Source organism: Pteropus vampyrus, unplaced genomic scaffold (assembly GCF_000151845.1).
Source record: "Pteropus vampyrus isolate Shadow unplaced genomic scaffold, Pvam_2.0 Scaffold133, whole genome shotgun sequence".
Taxonomy (NCBI): domain Eukaryota; kingdom Metazoa; phylum Chordata; class Mammalia; order Chiroptera; family Pteropodidae; genus Pteropus; species Pteropus vampyrus.
The window spans coordinates 295,997-321,055 of NW_011888914.1; the positions used below are offsets into that span (position 1 = coordinate 295,997).

Sequence of the window (25,059 nt, forward strand, 5' to 3'; positions counted from 1 at the left end):
TGAAAATATAAGTAACCCCCCCCAATTGTGAACATTATGTTTCATATATCAGGTAAGATATATTACTCACTTAAATTTAGTTCAATGTCTATGTCCCCCGCCCCGCCCCGGCCGCCCATCGGTTCCCGCGCGGCCCTTGGCTGCCTCCGCCAGGGTGCGCCCCGCATCTCGCCCGTCGCCCTCAGCCCCGCCCGGCCGGCGTGGCAGGGCGCGGAGTCCGGGAGCATCGTCTTGAGCGCCCGGGGTCTCGGTTGGCCGACGGGCTACACTTCCGCGGGCGTGAGTGGAGGATGGCGCCCGGTGCTCTGAGCCGGAAGGCAAAAGCGCGCCCTTGCGGGTGCATCCAGAGAGCCGAGGGCGGGGAGGGAGACGTGCTGACCGCTTTCTGCTTCTGATTAAACGCTCAGGGGCTGGTTAGTGTTTTGTTTTGGTTAGTTTGTTTCTCTCTTAACTTGTTTGCCATCATCGTCCCGCCATGGTCCTTGCTCCCATCCCAGGCTGTGCTTATGGGTAACAGAATGGCAATAAACAATCGGAAATGCTTATTTCACTCTGAAAAACGAGCCAAGAAGTTCACTTGGGTGTAAAATCCATTGTCTTCTCAGTACAGAAGACTTAAACGTAATAATAAAATAACCTCAAAAGGAGAGTATCTGGAACCCACGTTGTTTCCTGTGCTTCGTCTCTACAGTTGAAGACCAAAACAAACAAACAAAATCTTTAAAAATGACTTTATATACATTCACTAGTCCAACGATTTATTAATGTTCCAAGTGCGAAATACAACTTGTATTTGAAAAATGTGGGTTTTTCCTTATTTGAAAAGAAGTCAAGTGTGTTGTCATGGTCTCTGAGAGTCTTAAGTGCAAAACATTTTTGAAGGAAAGTGTCTATATCTATTTTCACTTACAGGCAATAACCTTGACTAGAGTGAAGGAGTTGAATACATAATCAGTGTGTTCTTTCGTTTTCTAAGCATGACACATTTTCATTTCCTTTAAAATATACATTTCTTTCTAGGGATTATTTAAAAGTTTATATAAACATGTATTTTATTTAAGTCCAAATACTAACTTTTTGCTGAGGTCGATGTTAACCATATTTGCATACCTGAAAATACACTCTCTAGTATTTCTGAACAAATTGATACATTTGTTAAAAGTCTATAGAGTCAAAAATACTTTAAAGAGTGAAAAACTTAGGTAACTCTGAAACCAGTTTGACCAAAGAGTGAATGCATTAGGAAGGTAATTGTCTTAAAAAGCAATAGGATATATCAAACTAGAAGTATAATATATATTAATGTATGGCATTTGAATATATATTACTATAACCAGGAACATTCATTGCATTTATGTAAACTTAAATTAGTTGTATTATGCTTTTTTATAGCATAAAAGTTGAATACAAGTGTTTTAAAAAGTAAAGTCAGAAAAAAGTTAGATCAGAGTTTAAATATACCATTTTGACAATTAGCTAATGCTTTGAAACCTTTGGAAATTAAAAAAATAGAAATATTAAAAACAGATGTTTGACTAACTCAGAAATATATCTTGTAAATAATAGCTTATTTTTCTCATGATAACATTGCTTAATATTTAATCATATTCATTTTGACTTCAGAGAAGACACTGTGTGAAAAGTTTAAAGAAAATAAACTCCAGTTCTCAAAAGGTGATAGGAAATACTTTGGGCAGAATATTATAAATTAATACCTAGCTTAAGAGTAATATGAAATTATACTTAATTACGTTCATGTTATCATATTTAACAAAATTTAGAGGCTCAATAGTTTAAAAACTCTTTGCAGTATACAATTACTAGAGAATCAATACCTCACAGCAATTTTTTACCCTCACTTTTATGCTACTTTTGAGTTTTTAAATTTATTTTAATATTTTAATTAAAAATACCAAATACAATATAACATTTCACATCTTTTCTCTCTAACAAAGAATAATATACTTCAGTCAGGTGGGTATTCATTTCACCATTCGTTTATACAAATGACTTTATGTATCTTAAGTCATGAAGCAATAATTATATACAATTAGATTCACTTTAATAATTTTTACAAATGTGTTTACATTTTTTATGTAATGTTTGGAAATAAAACTTTCTTTTTCAGTACTATTGCTGGATTCTAAAGCACAACAAACAGAGTTGGAATGGATTTCCTCTCCACCAAATGGGGTAAGTGCTTCTTATAAAATACCATCCTTTATTTTTTAAAATAAGGAACAGAACCTTTTCCCTCTCCCCACAGTGGAATTATGCACAGCCTTCATATTTAAGCAGTTTTAATTCCAAATATCTTGTTCCGTATTTTGTTGTGTTTTTAATGAGACACTGATATTTTTTAGTAGAGTAGGAGGTATACTTAGCACTTGGGGAAATGGATTTAAAAAAATCTCTATAACCATAATCTTTTTGAGTTCTTATTGTGAGTGGAATCATACCTGAGGTTCCAGGCTATAAATGCTAACTAATTACAGGGAACAGTCCTTTCATAAACTCACTAAAACCTCTCTAGTTGCTTTATATTTCTTTAGTATAATCACCAAGTAGGTTGTATGTAGTTCTTTAAAACAGTATGCAATCTGTTTTTCCTCTTTTAAAAACAGTTTTAGCATCATTCAAAATATACTTTGAATGGAATATGTTCAATGTCTTACCTTATAGTTTGCTATAAAATATTATTTGCTATAAAATCTAATTTTATAGCAAACTATGTGCAATCTACTTTTATTGTTTACATGTGATGGTACAGCATGCACATATTACAGTAAAAATCTGCTACTATAAGTATGAGAGAAAGCAGTCAAATGAAAAATCTCTGAAAATATAAGTAACCCCCCCCAATTGTGAACATTATGTTTCATATATCAGGTAAGATATATTACTCACTTAAATTTAGTTCAATGTCTATGTCTTGAGGTCTTTTAGTTGCGAGAAAATGCAAGTACTCCATTCCTTATTAAGGAAGAGGGCTCTGAGAAAGGAAAATATATCTCATTGTAACTTGAGTTAATCTTTGGCACAGTAAGAAATCTGGAATCAAAAAGCATGAAGTATAAGTGAGGATATAAAAAGTGTAACCAATTTTACAAAGAGAAGAATTAAAGTCCAAAAGGGATATTTGAGTATAACACCATCATAAAATCAGTATTTCATGACTGGAAGTCAGTTTAAGAATGCAAAATGTGAATGATGAAAATCTGTTTAAAATGGCAGATTTTTCATTCAATTAAAATTTGAGATATTGCTTAAGATCATACTGTAGTTATCTGTTTTGGCCAGAATAAAGTACGAAAAAATGACAAATATTTTATAGATTAAATATGAAAAGTGCACTTACGTTTGAAGTAGGCATGTTTTCATGAGTAAAATAATACACACCGTGGGAAGACATTCAGAGTAAAAAATGAAACACCTTACTTAGCAATGACAGATGTAGCCTATTTTCTACTAGCCATCAATTAAAACAAATAGAGATAGAGGATGGTTTTTATTTCTAAGGAGAAGTAAACTGCTATATGATTATAGTATTTCATCGATGTAATCTACAAAATGATAAATTATGACCATTTATGTTATTTTGGATTCAAATGGGCATTTTATCAATCCAAAGTATCTGAGTTAACAGTTAACCCTCTATATAATGAAGGACTCAATAGATAATATTAGAAAATGATGATTGACAATGTTTTTCAACGTGTGAAATGAATTGGCTTACATGTGAGGAAATATCTAAACAGAAATAAATTATTATTAAGATACAAATTTCTAGAAAATATTTTTATATGCATGATATAAAAGCATAGTATCTGAATTGACTTCTTTCCCAATGGTGTCATTTGTAGAAGTGACTGCAGTCTCTCAAAATGTGAAATAATAAAACAAGAGTTGTGTTAAATGAATTTATGTTAGTCTCACTATTTGTTATCTATACACAGTTATCTTAAAAATTTTCCTCTCAGGAATAAATTTTTAAATAAAAATTAAAATTAACTGGGTTTCATAGGTTAGTAAAATTGATTTTTCATACATAGAACAAAGTAATATAATTGTTCTTAAAGTTAGAAAAAGGAACACGTGAGATATATTTCTTTATAAATAATTAGCCTTGGTTTCTTCAAACTAGGAAATTATTAAAAAGAGCACATTTACCTTTGGAACTTTTGATTTTTTTTTTTTAGTAGATACCATTACCAGTTTTACTGATTTCAGTCTAATTAAGAGACTAAAACCTACCTGTCTAAATGTAGGAATTTAGGTGTATTTGGCTAAGAGCTGTTCAGCAGCTAACTGAAACAAAGGGACAATATGCACACCATTAACTAGTCACAAACTCAAGTTATACTGAGTAAAAGCTTCACATGATAATGACTTTTTTGCTATAGTTGAGGACCTTTGATGATATGTTTCATAAATTTATAGCAATTATATAACATCGCACAAGAAATTTCTGAATTATATTGCTAATTTGTCAGTCTTGTTAGTTTTCTCAGAAAGTTTTAAAAGTAGATGTATTTTGTAGAGCATTTAAATAAATTTATTCTCAATCAAGTTTTACAAATAAAACTCACTAACACATGCTTATTAGTTTATTTTCCCATCTGCTCTTCTTGAAACAATAGTTTAAATATTGTATGCTGTATAGGTTCGCACTTTAATACTAATATATTTTTTATATTTGGCATTTTATATTCGGGAAATGAATTAAAGTAGATGATTTCACTATTTCGGTAGCATAACTATAAAGTGGGAAATTTTGTAATAATGGTAAGAAAGGATATAAATAACTGTTACTTAAGGCTTTTAGGGCTTTTTTAGGTGAAATGACTTTAATTACTAATGAGTAACATAGGTAATATACATGGTTTAATCTTTAAATTATTGCTAATTCTGCTACACTTATTTTGCTTTTTTTTGTGAAAATATATAGCGAGTTTGATATTGCATGTATTGTATCAGCATATGAATGGGCATTTTTAAACATCTGATATTTTTCCTGTCAGAGAGCTTATTACTGTAATATGATCCAGGATGCTGATTTGCCATGCCCATTTGATTGTCTATTGAAAGCAATTTATTTACAAAGATGAATCATACTTTTATACAACTATTTTTTATCGTTGTGTGGATTTATGTACAATATTATTGATAACACTGCAATAAATAAATAGCTCTGTAAAATGTTACTCAAGTATCATTTTGAAAAGATTGAAAAGAGTTCGCATTATGAATATCAACATGTTGTGAAGAGTTACTGCATTTTAGAATGCTCTTGGCATTTTCTTCTGTGTTTTTAGGTACTCTAAGTTTAAATATAACATCACTTAAAACATCAACTGAGTTAACAAAATTCTTCCATGTGTTCATATGTATATGCATTATGTGGTAGAAGTAATTGTGTTGTGCACTTTAGTCTATAAATAGTATAAGCTCAATGGAGAGACTATAGATGTAAGCAAACATGTAAAAAGAAACTAATATACTAGCAAACAGATATTAACAAAATGAAATATTTATTGTATGCACAAACAATGCAAGCAACCTAAATGATGTTCCGCCACAAGAATGAAGCTGAAGTGAAAATGCTGTATTCTCAGGTTACAATATTTGCTAGGGTGGGAATCTACCTTAATTCTTTCAAAGATATGCATTTGTACTTTATTAAGGATTGTTCATTCACTTTCAAAATCAAAATGTTTTATTCTGAATGACTGATGACCTTTATTAAATTTTACAGTGGGAAGAAATTAGTGGTTTGGATGAGAACTATACCCCAATACGAACATACCAGGTGTGCCAGGTCATGGAGCCCAACCAAAACAACTGGCTGCGGACTAACTGGATTTCGAAAGGCAATGCACAAAGGATTTTTGTAGAATTGAAATTCACCCTGAGGGATTGTAACAGTCTTCCTGGAGTACTGGGAACTTGCAAGGAAACCTTTAATTTGTACTATTATGAAACAGACTACGACACTGGCAGGAATATAAGAGAAAACCTCTATGTAAAAATAGACACTATTGCTGCAGACGAAAGTTTTACTCAAGGTGATCTTGGTGAAAGAAAGATGAAGCTTAACACTGAGGTGAGAGAGATTGGACCTTTGTCCAAAAAGGGATTCTATCTTGCCTTTCAGGATGTAGGGGCTTGCATAGCTTTGGTTTCTGTCAAAGTGTACTACAAGAAGTGCTGGTCCATTATTGAGAACTTAGCTATCTTTCCAGATACAGTGACTGGTTCAGAATTTTCCTCTTTAGTCGAGGTTCGAGGAACATGTGTCAACAGCGCAGAGGAAGAAGCAGAAAACTCCCCCAGGATGCACTGCAGTGCGGAAGGAGAATGGTTAGTGCCCATTGGAAAATGTATCTGCAAAGCAGGCTACCAGCAAAAAGGGGACACTTGTGAACGTAAGTAATATGCTCTATTAAATTCTACTTTGCATTTTTTTTTCTATTTCAGTATCAGAGTTTTTAAGTAACAGTAATTTGAACATGTGAGTCTGCTGTATACCAGTAGCCCAATTCAGTAGAACTTAAAGTCACTATTAAATTTATAAATGATTCCCCACAGTGATATCTGCATTAAGGGTATATAATAAATATAGGTGATAATAGTAGTTGTTACTAAAATTTAATTTGCCCTATGCTTGATACAGAAGACAACAGTTGCACACTGAGCTATAAGATTTAGAGGAGGAGAGTGAAATGATATTACTTAGGGTTTAATGATATGTGATTCCTTCTGTTTTGTAATTCATATTGTCTGGACTTGTGAAAAAAGGAGTTTAAGGGGTTTGCTAAGAAGAGTTCTACTGACAAGACATACAAATATATTTACAGACTTTTAAAAATATTCTTTGTCAACACAAAAATTTTGATACAAAATTATCACATTTTACTTGATAAATCTCTGAGATTACTTTTGCCTAAGCCATATTTCTTTCTGGACTAAATATAATAAAATGAGTGTTTTCCTGATTGTGTTATCGTAGACCACATTTTTGTGGAATTGGGCCAAAGTAAAGTTTTAGTTATCGTAGTATATCAGCTGGGTGTTTTCTATTTGTTTTGAAACAATAATAGCCCATGAATGAGTGAACCTTCTGTTTTGTAAAACTGGATTTTCTATTACATAACATTATAAAAATACTGTATAATAAGAATATATTACTTATGTCTCTTTTAACGTAACTTATAGAACATGATACGCTATTAAAAATAAATTTTATATATTCTTTTACTCCTAGCCAGCAGCATAATTTTAACATTTGCAAATATTAATTAATTTATAGGTTGACTATAACGAACAATAACTATTATAACTAAATTTGGGGGGAGTAACTTAGTATGTGCAGATAATCTTCCATATGCTTTACAAATACTGGTTCATTGAATGAGGTAGATATCATTATCGTTTCTATTTTACAGAATAAAACTGAGACTATTGACTGCAGTTACTTTAACAAGTAATATTTGTCTTAGCTTAGATTCAAACTCAGAGCATTCTGATTTCAGCACTTGGGCTTTTAACAACAATATTGCTATAGTTTCTGTCACAAAGCAAGGAGAATTCTAACAAATATTGTTCTGTTTCATTGCTAAATTTGAATGTCTTGCTAATTATAGTTTGGTATATAAGTCATATTACTTCCCCATAAAATTCTCATTCTAGTAGAATATTAAAGAAATGATAATTTTTAAAAAATATTTAGATTTGTGTTGTCCAATACAATGGCTCTTTAGGTTCTGAAAAGTGGCTATTCAAAATTGAAAAGTGCTGTAAGTATAAATTACGCTCTGGATCTTAAATGCTTGGATTAAAAAATAGAATGTAGCATACATCATTGGTACTTTTTAAAGATAAATTGGGTTAAATAGAATATATTAAAATAAATTTCAACTGTTCCTTTTTAGTCTTTTAATGTGGCTCCTAGGAATTTAACAATTAGATACGTGGCTCATATACTGGACACACTGTTTAGATGGCGTAATTGAGCAAGTATATTTTTCTGTCCTGGGTGAGGAATTAAATACTTCATGTTGATGGTTGCCAGCATATAAAATACCTATGACCCAGCATTCAATTATTGTCATCACCATAGCTGACATTTTGAAGTGAACTCTGTGCAAAACAAATAGAGATGCTGTAGGTTCAGGTTCCATAGGACAGGTTAGCAGCTTTCTTTGATCCCCTCGAAGATGTCTAACCTGTCTGTCTACCCATTGTCCTCTTTCCCTTTCTGTCACTGGCAGTTTTTCTTACTGAGTAGAAAATCTTGTAGGTTCCATATATGTGGAAATCAAAAACTGAATATTTACTACTACTAGTAGACAGAATGCTATTCCACTGGGTAAGTATGGAAATATTCTTAGTGAACTAATCAATTTAATGAAAGGCAATGTTCAGTATTATTGACTAGAGGTTAATAAGTTATTTGAAAGTGTTGGTGGATTAAACAATAACTATTATGAGAAAAAATTAAGAATACATTACATTTTAGTTATAAAAGCTATCAGTTTCATAACTAAATATCGGTAAGTACTATGAAGATTTTGATTAATGTGAAAATAGAATGTAAACTTTTAGCACAATTAAAAATAGGAAACAAAAGAAATAAAGCAGGAATACATATAAAAGTGCACAGTTAAATTTGTCTAAGAAAAGACTACGAAATAATATTAAAGATCCTGTTTTTTAGGGCTTGAAGATTTTAAAGAAAATTATTATATATTTTTTTCATTTTGTATAATTTAATTCATGATTTTTATATTTACTTGTTAAGAAAACAAACAGGACCTGTTTTAAATTTTATACCATTAAATATATAAATTAGTAATAAAAATAGTCTTTAACTGCAGTAAAGTATATTTACTGTGAAAAGCAAATGAACAAATCATCTCATTAAATGTGGTGCTATTCATATTCATTTATTTTGGTTTCAAGAATTAGGACCACATTTGAATACCAAAATTATTGTCACCTGAAAAATGCAGTTAGGTACTTAAGAATAAAATAAAATTACTTCACTGTCATCTACATTAATTATGCATAGGAATAGATGGAATTTGGTATTAATAATAAGACTTCATTAAAAAAAGTGAGTAAAGGAGTCAAGATGCTCCTTATCGTTCAACTGAAAGAGTATGTGTGTCTTTTTGTAAGTCAGGTAAATTGTTTATCATATAACTGTCTTAATTTTTAACCTTGGTGATATTGATAAAAGAACTAAAAACCTTATATTTAACTATGGCATTGTGTTCATTCGCAAAAACACTTCCCTCCTTGGCATAATTCCCACACGTTGCTGTGAGAGTACTTGCCCCTGGAATCAGTCCAGGCCTGCCTTTATAGTATTTCTCCTGTTTCCTTTCAGTGATCCTGTTAAGAGTTTGAAAACAAATTCCAGTCCCATATTGAGGAAAACTAAAGTGTTTGGGAGAGGATGCTAGTGAGTTCCCTAGCCAAATGAGGGTGGTTAGCCACTTAAAGGCAAATTTATCTGGGCACTTCCTAGAGCGACAGCACATTGCGATGTTTTTAGAGTATAATTTGCAATATGAACAACTATGAAAACATCACAGTTTTGAACATTTGATGTATGAGCTTTTTTTCTGTGTGATTTAAAAAAAATAACTCAAGTTTGAAAACCAAGTAGTTTTCAAGTATATTAATATATGGAGAATATCTGATTCTTTAACATAGTGCTTTTTATAAAACATCTCTTTACAGTCTTTTAAATATATATAATTCCAGTTAGTTAACATGCTTTTATTGTCAAGAAGTCTTTTTAAAAAAATTACGATGTAAGTTATGTCACAACCTTTATGCAAACCTTTATGCAAACTAGCTCATATATTTTCTTAGATAAAAAGAATAGTCATTTAAAAACTTGATAGCATATTGTATTATTTTTTACATATATAAGTGTTTTCAGAAGACTAATAAAATCGTATTATAAAATATACTTTGAAAATTTTGGAACATTTGTGTAATTTAACTCCATTTAAAAAGTAGAATATTATTTGTCGAAGTATGGAGCTTGATATTATAACTTGATTTATATGGGTAATTGGCAATTTAAGTGAACTATATTCATTTTCTCATTTAATTTTTGGAATATCACTGTGAGGAAGAAAGTATTATTTTTTTCTCTTTCAACATATGAAGAAACTGAAGCTCAGGGATATTAATAAGGAATACAATCAGATGAGAATCCAGAATCCTGTTGACCAATTCTAGTCTTTTTTCTCCCACTACACCACACTGTGTCCTAAAATTTGTCCTGTTCTTTAACTGATAGAATTTAGTTACTGAAGAACTGATGCTTTATTCTAAGTAGGGTGACCATATGCCTAGTTTGCCTGAGATAATTATTTTACTTATTAACACTGCTTCTTTTTGCTTTCAAAAGTGTTCTGATTTGGATGATAAAACACATGGCCATCCTAATTGTAAAAAATTCAAAGATGTGATGTAGTTTACATGCACATATATCAGAACATAGAGATGCGATCTACTTCCATTATTTGTATTGCTTAATTTTAATTTTCTGAATTACAACAGATTTAGAAATTTCTTTTTCTATGATTTCATGTAAAGGGGAATTCAAATAATCATATATCTCTAATTTTTATAAAAATTTTGCTAATAGTTGTTTCTTAATATTTTCTATTAAGTTAATGGGTCTGTCATTTTAATAATATATAATTTATGGACATATACAGTTCAATAAATTAAAATGTTTATTCAATTTGAAAGCATTAATATTAAAATTTCCATCTCGATTAATTTTTGAAAATTATGTTTTTTTCCCTACAGAAAAGTAGCATGTAATTTGTACAATCACTTTTCACAATGACAAATGAATCTTTACTACATATAGTATTTATAACCCAATATGTACCGAAAATGTAAGAGGCACTACAGGATTAATAAATAGCTTAGATACTAGAGTTACAGTTTTAAAATACTGGCTTTAAAAGATACCAGGTGCATAAATTAGGGCAATCTCTTTAAACTTTAATTTCTGAAAGTATAAAATGGGTTTAATAAAAGTAGTACTCCCCTCATAGGGCACTTGTCAGAATTGAAAGAAATAATGCATATTAAAACCCTGAGAATAGTATCTGGGACATAGCAAATAATCAGTGAATACCTCCTATTTTTACTAATAACAAAGAGTTTGATAAGTAAAGAAATCTCATGGCAATGAGTGAGTGAACATGGATTTCATAGGCCACAAATAGTTAAATACTTTTTAAACCAGTAATCTCATCTCTGATAATTTACCTAAGATAGTTCAATTAAAAAAATAACTTTTTACATAACTCCCCCCCACCCAGCAATGTATATAATTTGAAATATTGGAAAGAACCTAAATGTCCAAAGTTAAGTGCATCACTATGAACTTAGTCCTTAAAATATCAACATTGTGATACAAGAATTTTAAATTGTTATATTAATAATTTTGAATGAAAAATAAAGAATAAAATTTTGTATACACTGATGTAGAATTGTGCAAAATACGCATAGGAAAAAGAATAGATAGGAGCGTAAATATCACAATGAATGTGTTAGAGTGGTGGGATCTTGTTCTCTGTGTTTTTAAAATATCTTGATCATTAAGTTTTTAAACAATATAATTATAAGTTATATGTACCTTGATAGCTCATACAAAGAGAAATTGAATTGCATCTCCAAAAATATGGGTTTTTAAATTAAGTTAGTGTCTATACCAAATACAATCTCAGGCAATAGGACAGTAGTAATTGGTAGATATAGTTTAAATGAGTTTAAAGGAGGGGAAGATTCAAAGCAATCAACAAAAACAGGCCATAGATTTTGTTTTTTAGTTATTAATAGATGGCAAGAACTTTTAAGTGCTTCACATGTTTTCATTTAATTCATGCATTAATCTGGTGGGTAGGCACTATTATAACAGTTTAAAGGAGAAAAAGATACTCTTATTGAAATATTACATTATTTACAAATATTGTTATATTTATGTATAAGGTGTATGTACATTTTTTTAATGTAAGGACATGAGCATAGTGAGGGGTGAGATAAATACCCACAATCACATGGAGAGTGGTAGACTGCTGTTTAATTAAGGTGGTCTTACTCCAGAATCCTTGTCTGTAATTAATACAGTGGGCCACACGTTATAGTTGAGCATTTTATCTATGTCTTACACTCTATGTTATCTATGTCTTTTATAAAAATAAACTTCTGCTCAGAATATTTTGAAAAGTGATACAAATCTGAGCATTTTTATTCACTTCTAATAACTTGAAAATATTGATATTTCTGTCTTCTCATATTTCATCTGTTTTGACATTCTCTTTACTATTCTAGTTATTTTTTCACATGGCAATCAGAATGCACTTTGTAAAATACAACATAGATAGCTTCACTTTATTATTCAGAAAGCTTCTGGCTCCTAATTACCAACGAAAATTTATTACATTTTAGGCTAGCGTTTAAATCTCTTCATCCTGACCCTAATTTTTTTTTCTAGCTTTCAGTCACGATTTATCATAGCCGAAGCCCCGTCTCCCCCTGCCTGTTTCTCGTCTATTATTCTACCTTAAGCACACCTTAGATATTTCTATGATGTCCCATTATTTAACATTAGTTCTAAATAAACAGAAGAAACAAACTATTATGACCTTTTATATTTACCTATTGTATCTTAATCCTGCACATCCCCAACTTCTTCAGTGACCTTCGTCTTCCAGGTTCTGATGGTAGTTACTAGCAGTGCCATTCTCCTGTTGTTACCATGACTTGCTTTTTCCTACCTGCGATGCCACCTACTCTGTCTTAGACTGTGGAAATTTTGCATTTACTTGCAATTTCAAATTAAGTGTCACTGATACCTTGTTAGGTGATCTCTTCATATGAATACTTAAAAATACTTTGCCCTTTCTCTATGGGAATCATCATATACTATCTGGTTTTAATTATTTGCAGTTTCCTTTTACAGCTTCTAAGGTTCTTAACAACCAAAAGTTACAGTTTTCTACCTACTGACCTTAGTAGCTAGCATAGTTCCTTGTACCACATAAGTCTTCCAATAAATGTTTATTAACCTTCTTAAAGACTTAATCATACACTACCTTTTGCCAAGTTAAATATTTTTTATTTAAAATTTATATCACTTTAATTTCTAGTTGTATATGACTAGTCTCTATGATTAATCTTAAACTTTGTGAGTATGAAAACACTGTTATTTTTCATATCCTCATAATATAAGGCAAAATGATATGCTCATTTTAGCAAACATGAGCAGGAGTCTGCTCCAGGTGTGAGGAATTTATTTCTACAAAAATAAGAGAACTATTTACATTTATTCATTGTCATATTCTCATTCCGTTTGTTACTGTTTTTCTGTGTCTTTCAACTTCTTCATCTCCCTCCTCTAATGAATTGAAAGCCATTCACCTTCTTTATGAATATCTATGTCTTGAGAAAGAAAAAGTTCAAAATTTCTAAAGTAAGAAGGTCTTGACATATATTTAGGGTTATCTTATATGAGTAAGTGACTTTTGGTATAAGATTATATTGTTTTACTTCCAGATTATATATTGTAAATATTTTCTCTAGTTGTAAAACAAGCAAAAAATATTAGAAACAAAACCTGAAAAATCAATTCCTAAACTCTATAAATTGGAAATTACATAAAGTCTGTATTATGCTCAAATATATTTCTATTTGAGTTATAACTACATTGCATTACAGTTTTGTATACTATTCTTTAAATTATTCACTTTCAGAAGCTCATGATATTTGTTTTAAGACATTTTTGAATAGATAATATGCTTAGATCTGGAACTCGTGCCCTCCTCATGCTCCAGTCCCACTGTCCTTTTTCCCAGGGGCAACTATTGTTATCAGTGTCTTCTGCCCTTTACAGAGATATTTGCTCATAATACCTTAAAGAAAAAAAATGGAGAAAGAGATACTTAAAATCATAACAATTTCTACCAGAATATTGTAGGCTTTATTTAAAATCATGCTGATTTTTACTCATCTTTCTATGTACCAAGACTGCATTGAACATGGTAACTATTCAATAAATAAAAGACAGAAAGAAAGAAGATCTGAAGTAAGTGAAAAAAAATAATGGAAGATGGAAGGAAATACAAAATGTGTCTGATTTAACTTTCTGTGATTTATAAGCTCAGTATATGACTTTATAATGTTTCAAAATTATCCTAACTTTGGCAAGTATATGTCCACTCATTTTTTTAGTGGAAATTTAAATTGGCATTAATTTCTGGCAGGCAGTGTCATAATACAAATCAATGATACCTCAAAATTTTGCATTTAATTTGGTTTTTGTATCCAGCTTCTAGCCATTTCTTCTAAGGTAATTGTCACTGTAATTATAATGTACCAAAGACTAAATTTATGATGATATTATATATAATATTATTTTCAGGGGAAGAATTTGACCCTGCTATATACTTGTATATATTTTTCTTTATGTCATGCATAAGTCAAGAAGGAAACATTCAGAAAACCCTTTTTATTCCAATTTTCTTCACATTTAAGTGTATTTAAATTATCCCATCCTCTGCAAAATAACTCACAAATTTAGTTTTATGGAGGCATGTCTTTATTAGGCGATTCCTATAGTGTTAATACATGGAAAGTAGAAGATTACATGAATATATAATTTGAAGTTTTTTAAAATCTGATAAAAAAAATTCAACTTTGAGTTTAGGTCAAATAAATAATAGACATTATTTTCGGTTTTCGGTGATATCAACTTTGTTAAACATTTGCAATCTCCATGTATGTCATAGTATTAATCTCATGTAACACAATTTCATGGGAACCCATAATAATACATACCTCTGTTGAAATAAATGTGCATTATTTCTCTCAAATTTTGTGTTCTTATCAAGAAATTTGGAAAGTTTGTTATTTCGTTTACTTTGTTTAGTCAGAGGTCAATGAATGACATAGAAAACCAGGGAAAATACGTTCTAGTTTGAATGTTTTTTAATGGTTACGTGATGTGTACAGTAGTCTTTCCTTATCTGCGCTTTATCTTTCCATGGTTTCAGTTACATATAGTCAACTGCAGTCTGAAAATATTAAGTGGAAAATTCCAGAATAAACCATGTATAAAATTTACATTGCACGCTGTTATGAGTGGTGTGATGAAATCTCATGCCATCCCTCCCTATCCTGCTTGGGACGTGAATCATCTCTTTCTCCAGAATATCCACACTGTATACGCTACCTGCCCAATGTTCACTTAGTAGCCAACTCAGTTATCATATCGACTATGCTTATGTTCAGGTAACCTTTATTTTAATTAATAATGGTCCTAAAGTGCAAGAGTAATGATGCTGAAAATTCAGATATGCCAAAGAGAAACTGTAATTTGTTTCCTTTAAGTGAAAAGGTGAGTATAGTACAATAAGGTATTTTGAGAGACCACATTCATATAACTTCTATTATAATATATTGTTTAATTGTTCTATTATTAGTCACTTAATTTTTTACTGTGCCTGATTTATAAATGTTATAGTTATGTGTGTATAGAAAAAAAAGTATGTATGTATGTCTATATGTATATATGTTATGTATGTATGTATGTATGTATGTATGTATGTATGTATGTATGTATGTTTGTATATAGAGTTGGGTACTGCCAATGGTTTCTACTGGGGATTTTGGAAGGTACTCCCCTTGGATAAGAAGGGACTACTATACTGTGGATTTTGAAAATTTTCATTTGGCTCATTTACCTAAATTATTTACTGTTGACAATGATATTACCTCTTGCTTCCAACGTATTAGAAAATCAGGAGGCTTTGAAAGAACACAAACTGTGTTTTATATTTTGTTTCTTGTGCCACCCAATTAACACCTGGGTGAGACCCTCACCTGTGGTGGTATCAGCCTCAGACCTGCACAGAAGCCATTAACACTGAATTACAGCCTTTAATAGAAAACTTAGATGGTGGAAAGGGAGCACTGTGATGCTTTTATTACTAAAGTACAATATTAATCAGATATAATTAACTACATATCACATTTTTTGTTTATTAAAGTCTTTCAACAGTCTATGATGTTAATATTACGTACTCTACTTTTTAAGAACATTCTTTTAAAAAGAGAATAGAGTAAGAGGGATATAGGTGTGATGGGATAGAGTATATCTAAAGAATCACAAGATATAATTCAAACTTATTCTGAGAAAAAAATTGAATATTAGTAAATTTGCTATACTATATATTTTCAAGTGATTTATATGGTCTATGTTTAAGAGTAGTTTACTATCATTATTTAAACTAGTTCCCATGTAGACAATGACACCTAATGGCATTAACTCACATAATCACATTAATTAATGATGTTAAACTAATAGATGGGTTAAATAAGTAAATTTAATTGATTTACACACTCAAATATGTAAGTTCATTATAACCCAACTGTCCTATGGACATTTTTCCAAGAAAATTAGAATCATAAATTCTTGGAGTTTGAGTGTAAATTAAAGATTACAAAAGATAAATTGGAGAGAGGTTTTTTGGTCTCCTATTTTTAAAGAAATGGGACAACCAAAGACATCATTTATACTTCTAATAGTTCAGTAATGAGCAATCCCAAAGTAAAATCAAAACTTGTGCTTTCCAGTTTTTTTCCACTTAAACATTACACACATACACTACATACATGTAATATGTACACACACACACTACCCACTCTACCCCAAGAGGAAACAAATATATTAACATAACGGAATGAAAAAATCAAGTTTATTTTTGTCTTTGACTCATTTTTAGATTTCTAAATTGCTGTGCACTAATCTTTTAATTCATAAGTGCTGAATAGTTAAGATTCTTTTTCCTCCATTGGAAAACTCAATTGACAGTTACAAAGAGGCTGAAAACTTGTACATAATATTCTTGAATTATTGCATAGTTTAAAAAGAAAACAAAACAAAATAAAGCTGCCTTACCAATGTCTTTAAATTTTTATTCACAAAGCTAAAAAATTATAACGAACTTTCGCTTCTTTATTTAGGTTTTCTCTACCATAAGATAAATTTCTTTTTTTTCTCCTTTCAATTCTGGTAGTATTTTACTAGCTCCTAAGAAGGTGAATGTTAGCAAGTAGCACATTTTGGATATTGTGACAATTGTATCTATGTGTTCTAAAATGGGAATTAATGGACACCTCTTATATTATTAGAGACCTAAAATTTGGGAGGGACCAGAGACTCTGCTGTTTAACCTTATGATGTCTGATTTGATCTTCTCTGAGAAACCTGCAAGCTTTAGCCCTTTAGTCTTTGCAAGGGCAGAGGGTCAGCCAGGCTTCTGCAACATCTTTTTTTCAAGACTTATCTTGAAAATTAACACATGTTAATCTTAGACATGGGGCTGTGAGCTGGAGCTGGGAAGGCATGTGGCTCCAGGTTTATAATATTGAGACAGTATTTTAGTTTGCAAAGGAAATCTGAGAGGAACTTTTTAAGTTTGCTATGTCAGCCATGCTTCTTCTGTGTCTAATGTTTATTCTGCACAAACATTATGCATGAGAGCACTGTGTTTTTCAAGGCTGAACATATTGGTTTGATCAGGGGAACTTTGTAAATTTTTCCAATAAAACAACTTTGCTTCTTCTAATTCAAACAACTCTCTTATTGATTTTTAGAATTATTCACAAGGCCATTATTCTATGTGTAGTCATCCTTTTTTCTAATATAATTCATCCTTCAATGTGGTAAAGTGGTAAAGTGGATGTTCTTTTTCATTCCTGCTGTCTCTGGTTTCTCTTCCTCCTCCTCTTCCTCCTCTTCCTCGTCTTTCATCTTTTCCTATAGTGTCAGACTTTGGTAATAGTTTTTTATTTACCTTTTAGAAAATTCTATACTATACACTGGTTTAAAACTTTTTAGAACATGCCTTCTCATCTATTAAATGGTTTAAAATAGTGAAAGTACATTTTCCTTCTCAGCTTTGCCTTTGTTGAAGTATAAGTATGTAGCTGGCAACATTTTTCTTTCTTGCCTTCTTTACAAGACAGTGATTTTACATGTTATAATTCAATTTTGTATAAATTAATAATCAATTATTAAATATATTGAAACTTATTAGTAACTATTACTCATTATCATTGCAAGATTTTGATCTAATGATGGTGTATCGTTCTATTTTGACCTATAATCCATTTTTTTACATTTCTGACCAGTTTCTTAATTAGATATAATAGGAAATCAAGTCTTTGCCTCTTTGAATCATTGATAATGTTCATTATTTACAAAAAATTATAAAATTAAACTTTTTAATAAACTGAGATGAAAGTTTTATAATGAAAAGTTAAAATGGTAAATTTATAAGTAAAAGCCACAAATTATAATATATAGCAAAACTTTCATCATTTGAATTCTGACTTGTTTTTATTGTGCTAAGAAAATGAATTACACTTTGATCAATGCTGAAGGTAATAAACCCTTTTGTAACATTTGGACTGAGACTGTATAATTGTAAAATTATCTCTGTCAGTCACTACCATGAAAGAACTCAATCAAGATGTATATATGAATGCCTAATCAGTTAAAGATCTTAATCTTTATTTTTTCAGATAGCTGTAACAACTTATGGTTTGTTTAAATCACAGAGAGATGGAGACTTAACAACAATGGAGGATAGTAATCATTTAAATAGTTTTTCCTGCCAGGAAGGCAGATTAAGAGTGAATATAAAAGAATTGAAAGGTTAGGATACTGACACAACTTCTTCTGATCTTTAGTTTTTTAAAGATTTTCTGTCATTAAATACTCTATTGCAGAGACTACAAAATGCATGATAGGTCTGTAAAAGACAACATAAATATTCAGGAGCCTGTGAATATAGCTCATTTAAGCTTATATGATACAAGCTGAGACAAGGTTGACTTTGTGGAAAACAAAACACAAATGTATACCAGAGTTCATATTAAGTACATCTTTTATTGCAGCCATTTTTTTTTTTTTAAATCATTTTGTAATGTGTGAAATGAAAACAGAAAAAGTCTACTTTTACATATAGGCTAATCTACACAGAAAATAATACACATTATATATATGTGTGTGTATATATATATATATATATACCAAAAGGGCATATTTTATTATTCATTAATGTCAGTAGATAACTGACTGTCACTTGAAGAGTGGATTCTGATAGAATGCTGACACTGATTGATGGTCATGCTCCTGAGACTCTGAATAGACAGACTTGCTTAGGTCAGTGGAACGCGTAAAATCATCTTGTTGCTGATTGGGCATGAGGAATATTATTTGCTATTTTTCTTTATTTTTAAAAATCATCGTACACCATCAAGAATTTATTTGATTTTAAGTTTAATTTTTAGATTTTTTTTCAGCATCATAATTATTAAGTAAGAATAATTATTTGATTAAAATTTTTTTTTTGGTCCTCCATGCTCTGGCTCACATCTTAGAGGAAGATTTTAATTTTGTTCACTGTCTTATAGAAGGGTAAATAAATAAAATAAATAAATAAAAATTGGTAGTTGCTTTGCATATACACATTTGAAATTATTGGAATTTTTCTTAGAGAAATACCATTTACCTAAGAGAATAAAAGTTAAGAGTCATTGATTTTGAGGCTGTACGATATTAAAAATAAAAGTGAACTGTGTTCTTGGATTTCTCCTTGAACGACTATCAGCACTGTATACTTCATAATGGTTTCCTCAACCCTAATAAGTGTTCTTATTTTAATGAATGTTAATAATATATCAAAATGTTTGGCTGCAGAGATTTTAATAAATACTTATTTTCAACTATAATTTATTAATTTTTTCAATTTGAATGAAAGTATTAGCAACAGAAAAGAATATGCAGAATTTCAGAATCATTTAATATAGGCTTAATAGTTTTTATTTCAAAGTAGAGGAAAATGATCAAGTTGTATTTTGTCTGCAACTTTATAAAAGGGTTAATCTGAGTTAGAATTGGTACATATCTTCATCTCTGTGAAATTTTTATTTTCAGTTTAGTTCTCTTTTTTAGTACTCAGATTGGTATATTGTCTATATACACATTTAATAGCTAATTCTGCAGTTCTAAATATGCAAATATGTTAAATTATTTTTATGGAATAAATAACATTGGCAGTTATATATTATAATATTTTAGAGCCTCTAAATCCATACGTACTAAAAATACTTTTTGTAAATCTATTTGTAAGAACTTTTCATTATTTTAGCATATGAATTTTTGAACATTTAAATTTGAGGTTAGGTAATTTCTTTCACATTATTCAAATAGCAATAACAAACCTCCAGAATATTAAAATAGCTCACAGTCCTCATCTCAAAGCAACATGTAATTTATTACATTATTACAGCACCTTTGTTAGAATAGTAAATATTTTTATGTATTTTTTTTAGTCAAAGAAAGCCATATCACAGTGTCAGCCATTAGTAGAAAGCAAAAAAGAGTTCTGAAAATCATATATAATATTTTCAGGTACATTTACTTTAAAATATGGTTGTCAATAACTTCTTATATAAAATGACTCAAACACTATTTTCCTACCTACTGAATAGTTCTGCATAATGTTTTTTACTTACTAGTTAGTCATCAAAGAGACATGAAATTTTGATTTTTTCATTTAGAAGTATAATTTGAGATTATATAAGGGCTAATTTCTATAGACAAATGACATATCACTTTCATTAAATGATATTGGGAAACCAAGGAAAATAGTTCAGCCTTTTCTGTGCTGACATGATGTTTGCCTGTCTGATCGCATCCTTTCCAATAGACAGCAGAGATGCAATTACGAAAAAAGACATCTGTGCCAAGATTTAGCTAGCCAAAAAGGGCAAGCTCTTGTGTTTAAAAGGTAGAAAATCCAATCGATAAAAATGTCTGGACCTGTTAGCACCAATAAAGCTGAAGGCTACTGGGAAGCTCAGAGAGGGTCTTTTGTTGTAGAGATAGAAAGAGACCCAAACTATGACACTTTAGAGGAGCAGGGTCAGCAAAGAAGATCATCCATCTTCTTCAGTGGCAGGTTTCTGTCAAACTCTAACCCTGTTCAGTGGAGGAACTAAGCCTCTACTATTGACACTAACTGATTTTCAGCCAAGTGTAAATGAAGCTAATATTCACTGACCTGGTGCATAGCAAATGAAGCCCTGTGTGTCATTTGAGAAATAATATTATCTGACACTTTGAAAAATAAATGATGGACGGAGTGTGTGTCTACGTGTGCATTGGTCAAGAAAGCAAATGTACATCCTTCAGCCACTCCATATTTCTGTTGATTTTCACAATAGTTACAGATTTACTGTTTGACACTAATTTAACTTTATGTTATTTTCATTTACATTGTGTTTTACATACAGAGCTTGACTGTACTGCAGAACAAGCTTTTATTTGGCTTCCTTTAGTTTCTGTAATAGTGCCTAGTCACAGAGAAGATTGAGCTTTTGCTAATAAAAATATAAATTTCAAGAAAATTCTAGTTACTAGTTTACATTTAAAGCATAATTAAACAGAATATATTTCTTTATGATTATAAAATGGATTGGTTTCATTAAAGAGCAAGTCAGAAAGCCTATATTTTATCATTTTTAAAGCGTTGTCTAAAAGCTTCTTTTCTTTTTAGTAATGTCTGTTACAACCTAATAGTCTTCTTTGGTCTATAAATCAAGATTTTCCTACATTGTTCATAATGAGGATTATATTTTAAATTGTATATTGTGCATAGGCTCCTCTAAAGGATATTCTATAGTACTTAAAAAAATTTCTCACAAAAATGAAGTTAAAAGGTATCAGTAGTCATAAATGTCCGTTTATATCAATAGTATTAAGTAGTCTTTGTACACTATAAATAAAATGTTGCCACTGACAAAAACAGAAATAGTTGTGATAAATATAAAACAATCATTTTAAAGAATGTGTGTAATTTAAGGATTTAGGGAAAAGATACCTTAAAGCATAGTATAGAATTTTCAAAAAAATTCCAAGATGCCTATATGAAATGGTGGATTTTATGAGAATTACCAGGACAGATCTGCATCTAATTGACATCGATTATGTTTGAACTGAAAATAAACAGTTGTAAAATTTTTAGGATCTGTGTTTTGATTTTTGTTCACCTCATCAGTCTTGTTTATTTGTACTTATTAAAGGAGTGGACATGTTTTTTGTTCTACCACACTTGAAAAGACAGCATCTGATCAGTAAGATATTTTCTTACTTATTTTTTTTTACAAGTAACTAAAATCTCATGAGATCATACACAAAGTTTTCTCCTGGCACTGTTCCTGAACCTAATCATACGAAGACACCAAATATGTGTTTAGTCAATTCTTACTTTCTCTGCATATTTATCTGAATCTGAGCACCTTTCCAAGTGAAACGATGCTCAAAGAAAAGAGAAATTATCCTTGTTAATAGTAACTTCACTGAGTTCTGACATTCCTCTCTTTCATCAATTATCTTCTGCAGGATTAAACAGTGATCTACATATAAAAGTCAAGTATTTGTTTATGAATTTTATGCACTATCTGCACATACTGATATTAAATTCAGTGAATCAATTATTTTCAAAACAGTACTGTGACAAAGTAACTTTTTAAGTTTTGTCGTTATTGGTGTTAGTGGTGATGGTGGTAGAGATAGACCGATGAACTAAATTAAGCTGATTTTCAAATCTCTTGAATAGCATTAGTTTGTACAAAGCGTCCCCCAGATAAATCCAGTATACCCAAATACAGACATATTCCAGAAATGATAACAGCCTCCTATTCCGGAGTTGTTTTTTTCTAAACGATCTACATAGTGTAGTCTAATTCTCTCATAAACATTTATAAAAAGCTGTGTGGAGTACAGATATAGTTATACTTAGATTTTTTATGTTACTTTGTTGCAGATTTTCTTGATTTCTTTAGAAATATCGTTCAAAGAGTTTCCATAATAGAAGAAAATAAGGAAGAATTGGTTAAAAGGCAGTAGATTTTGCTTTATGTAATCACTGGTTAATGGATTTAGCCAGATGTTTGACTAAATTGAAAAGGCCAATGGTTCTTTATGATCTGAAGAAGTCAGATTAGATTAGTAACACTGAAGTTTAGAAACCAGTGTCATTTTGTGCTGCTGTTAAGTAAGTCTCGGCCGTTTTGCCCTTAGCCCTTACAGAGTTCAGTTCAGTTAAGTCCTGCTAGCCCAGCACAGGTTTTGTTTTGTTTTGTTTTGTTTTTAATGCAAATCAATGTATTATGGTGTCATAAAGGCTTCTCGTAACTTTCTAAATTTATTCCTTGTTGAATCAGTTGAACCAGTGATGTCATCTCACAGGATTTCTCGGCTTATTCTTAGAGGCATTGTCTGAATCGGAAACTTCTTAGAGACTAGGAAGGTACTAGACATCATTCATCTACTAATATAACAATAATTAATTGGGCAATATTCAGCATTATAGTAGGTACTATATTTACATACAATACTGATTTATAGTTCAGATTTTTAGGAGCCAAACAATGCCTAAAATAATTGGAATTCCTACATTCCTGTCAGGAAGCCACAATTGCTGAAGGCTATGGTTTAAGAAAAGATGCCAATAGAGGGTTATTAAAGATGCCTATTAATCACTTTACTTCAGTATGAATTTTGATTTTCTGGAACAGGTCTTAAAATTAGTTTCAAAGATCTTTAAATTCAACCATAGTATAGAATTAAATCATCCTTTTCCACAGTTTATTGCTGTTATTGCCATATATTATTATTAAATGAAATGAGATATTTTGTCCTAACTAATAAGTTTTTTCCATATGTGAAGTAAGAGAGTGCTGTAAATTATTTAATAAATAAGTTTACATAAATGTTTAAGAGTTATTTCTAATAAAAATTTTGTTTCGATTCATTTTTGAAGAAAAATTGAAACATATTTTAGGTAAAAACTAATTCTTAACTTTACATTTTGTGATTTATTTCTAAGACCTTACCTGGGAAATATATGATATCAAAATAGATTTATGTTTTTAAAATAAATTGTGCTTTAGTATGTAACGGAGGGCTTGACATATTTATATTTTTAAATATAAAAGAAATTACTTTGCATTTAAGCCCTTCATCCTCAAAGTCAGTCATCTTTGGTAATGATTTTATATACTGTATTAACATGTATTAAGTTACTTCTGTATCTTCAAGGAACAATTTATGGAAAAATTGGGTAAACAGATAGTATTCAGTTTTGAATGCTTTTTGTTTATTTTCCTTTAAAAAAAAACTTTAAAAATGGGACAGGTTATTTGAGGTATAATAATTGGAGAATTAGCAGATATTTTTAACTGAGAGCTATGAAAGGTTTTTTTTTTTTTTTTTCTTCGCATCAATCTGGAAGGAAAAATAAATCAGTAATTCCAATACGTGGTCTGACATTTCCCATCTTTTCCTATTGAGGCAGTGGACAAAAGCACACATTGCAACTAAAAGTAACTGTCCCTTTGAGGGGATGCATGGTTGATTTTACTTCTCATTTTTACCTTGGGAGTCAAGGATTTCTGACAAAGCTTGACCTATATTTGAGGTCAGGAAAAGTGGGTGATTTTTACTTTCTATACCTGCAGGTCTGTGAAGTTATGTGTAGATTGTAGTTTACTCTGCACTGCTTTGTCAGCATAGCTCTGGCGTTTTTAACAGTTGTAAAAGAATCTTGAGATAGAAGAAATAGAGTGTAAAATTTACTTTTTTCTGTAGAGCAGGAGACTATTATTTTTTTAAAATTTAAGTTGTGCCATATAAATTTGTAAAAATTTTTACCGTGTCATTTTATATTTAAGGAAATTGTGTCTCATGCTGACTGACATGATCCAAAGTATAAACATTATAATGGGTTTAAATCCAATTACAATTCAGATCTTAGAGATTTTTAATTTTATATGTTCTGTCTCCTAAACCATGACTTTAACTTTTATTCTGTTTTTTAATTAACTCGACGTTAAATGAGAAAGTAATAGGTTAGGAATAGTGGATTACTATATTCTGTTTCTTTT

General features: G+C 30.5%; 1 protein-coding gene across 1 annotated transcript in view; it reads left to right on the top strand.

Moving 5' to 3' along the window:
- The window catches only part of EPHA7 (EPH receptor A7), a 163,120-nt gene that overhangs the window by 2,652 nt on the left and 135,409 nt on the right, over positions 1 to 25,059 (top strand). The window contains exons 2-3 of the mRNA XM_023534816.1: positions 2,129 to 2,193; positions 5,756 to 6,425. Coding sequence (XP_023390584.1) covers positions 2,129 to 2,193; positions 5,756 to 6,425 — 735 coding nt within the window. The remainder of the gene's footprint in view (positions 1 to 2,128; positions 2,194 to 5,755; positions 6,426 to 25,059) is intronic.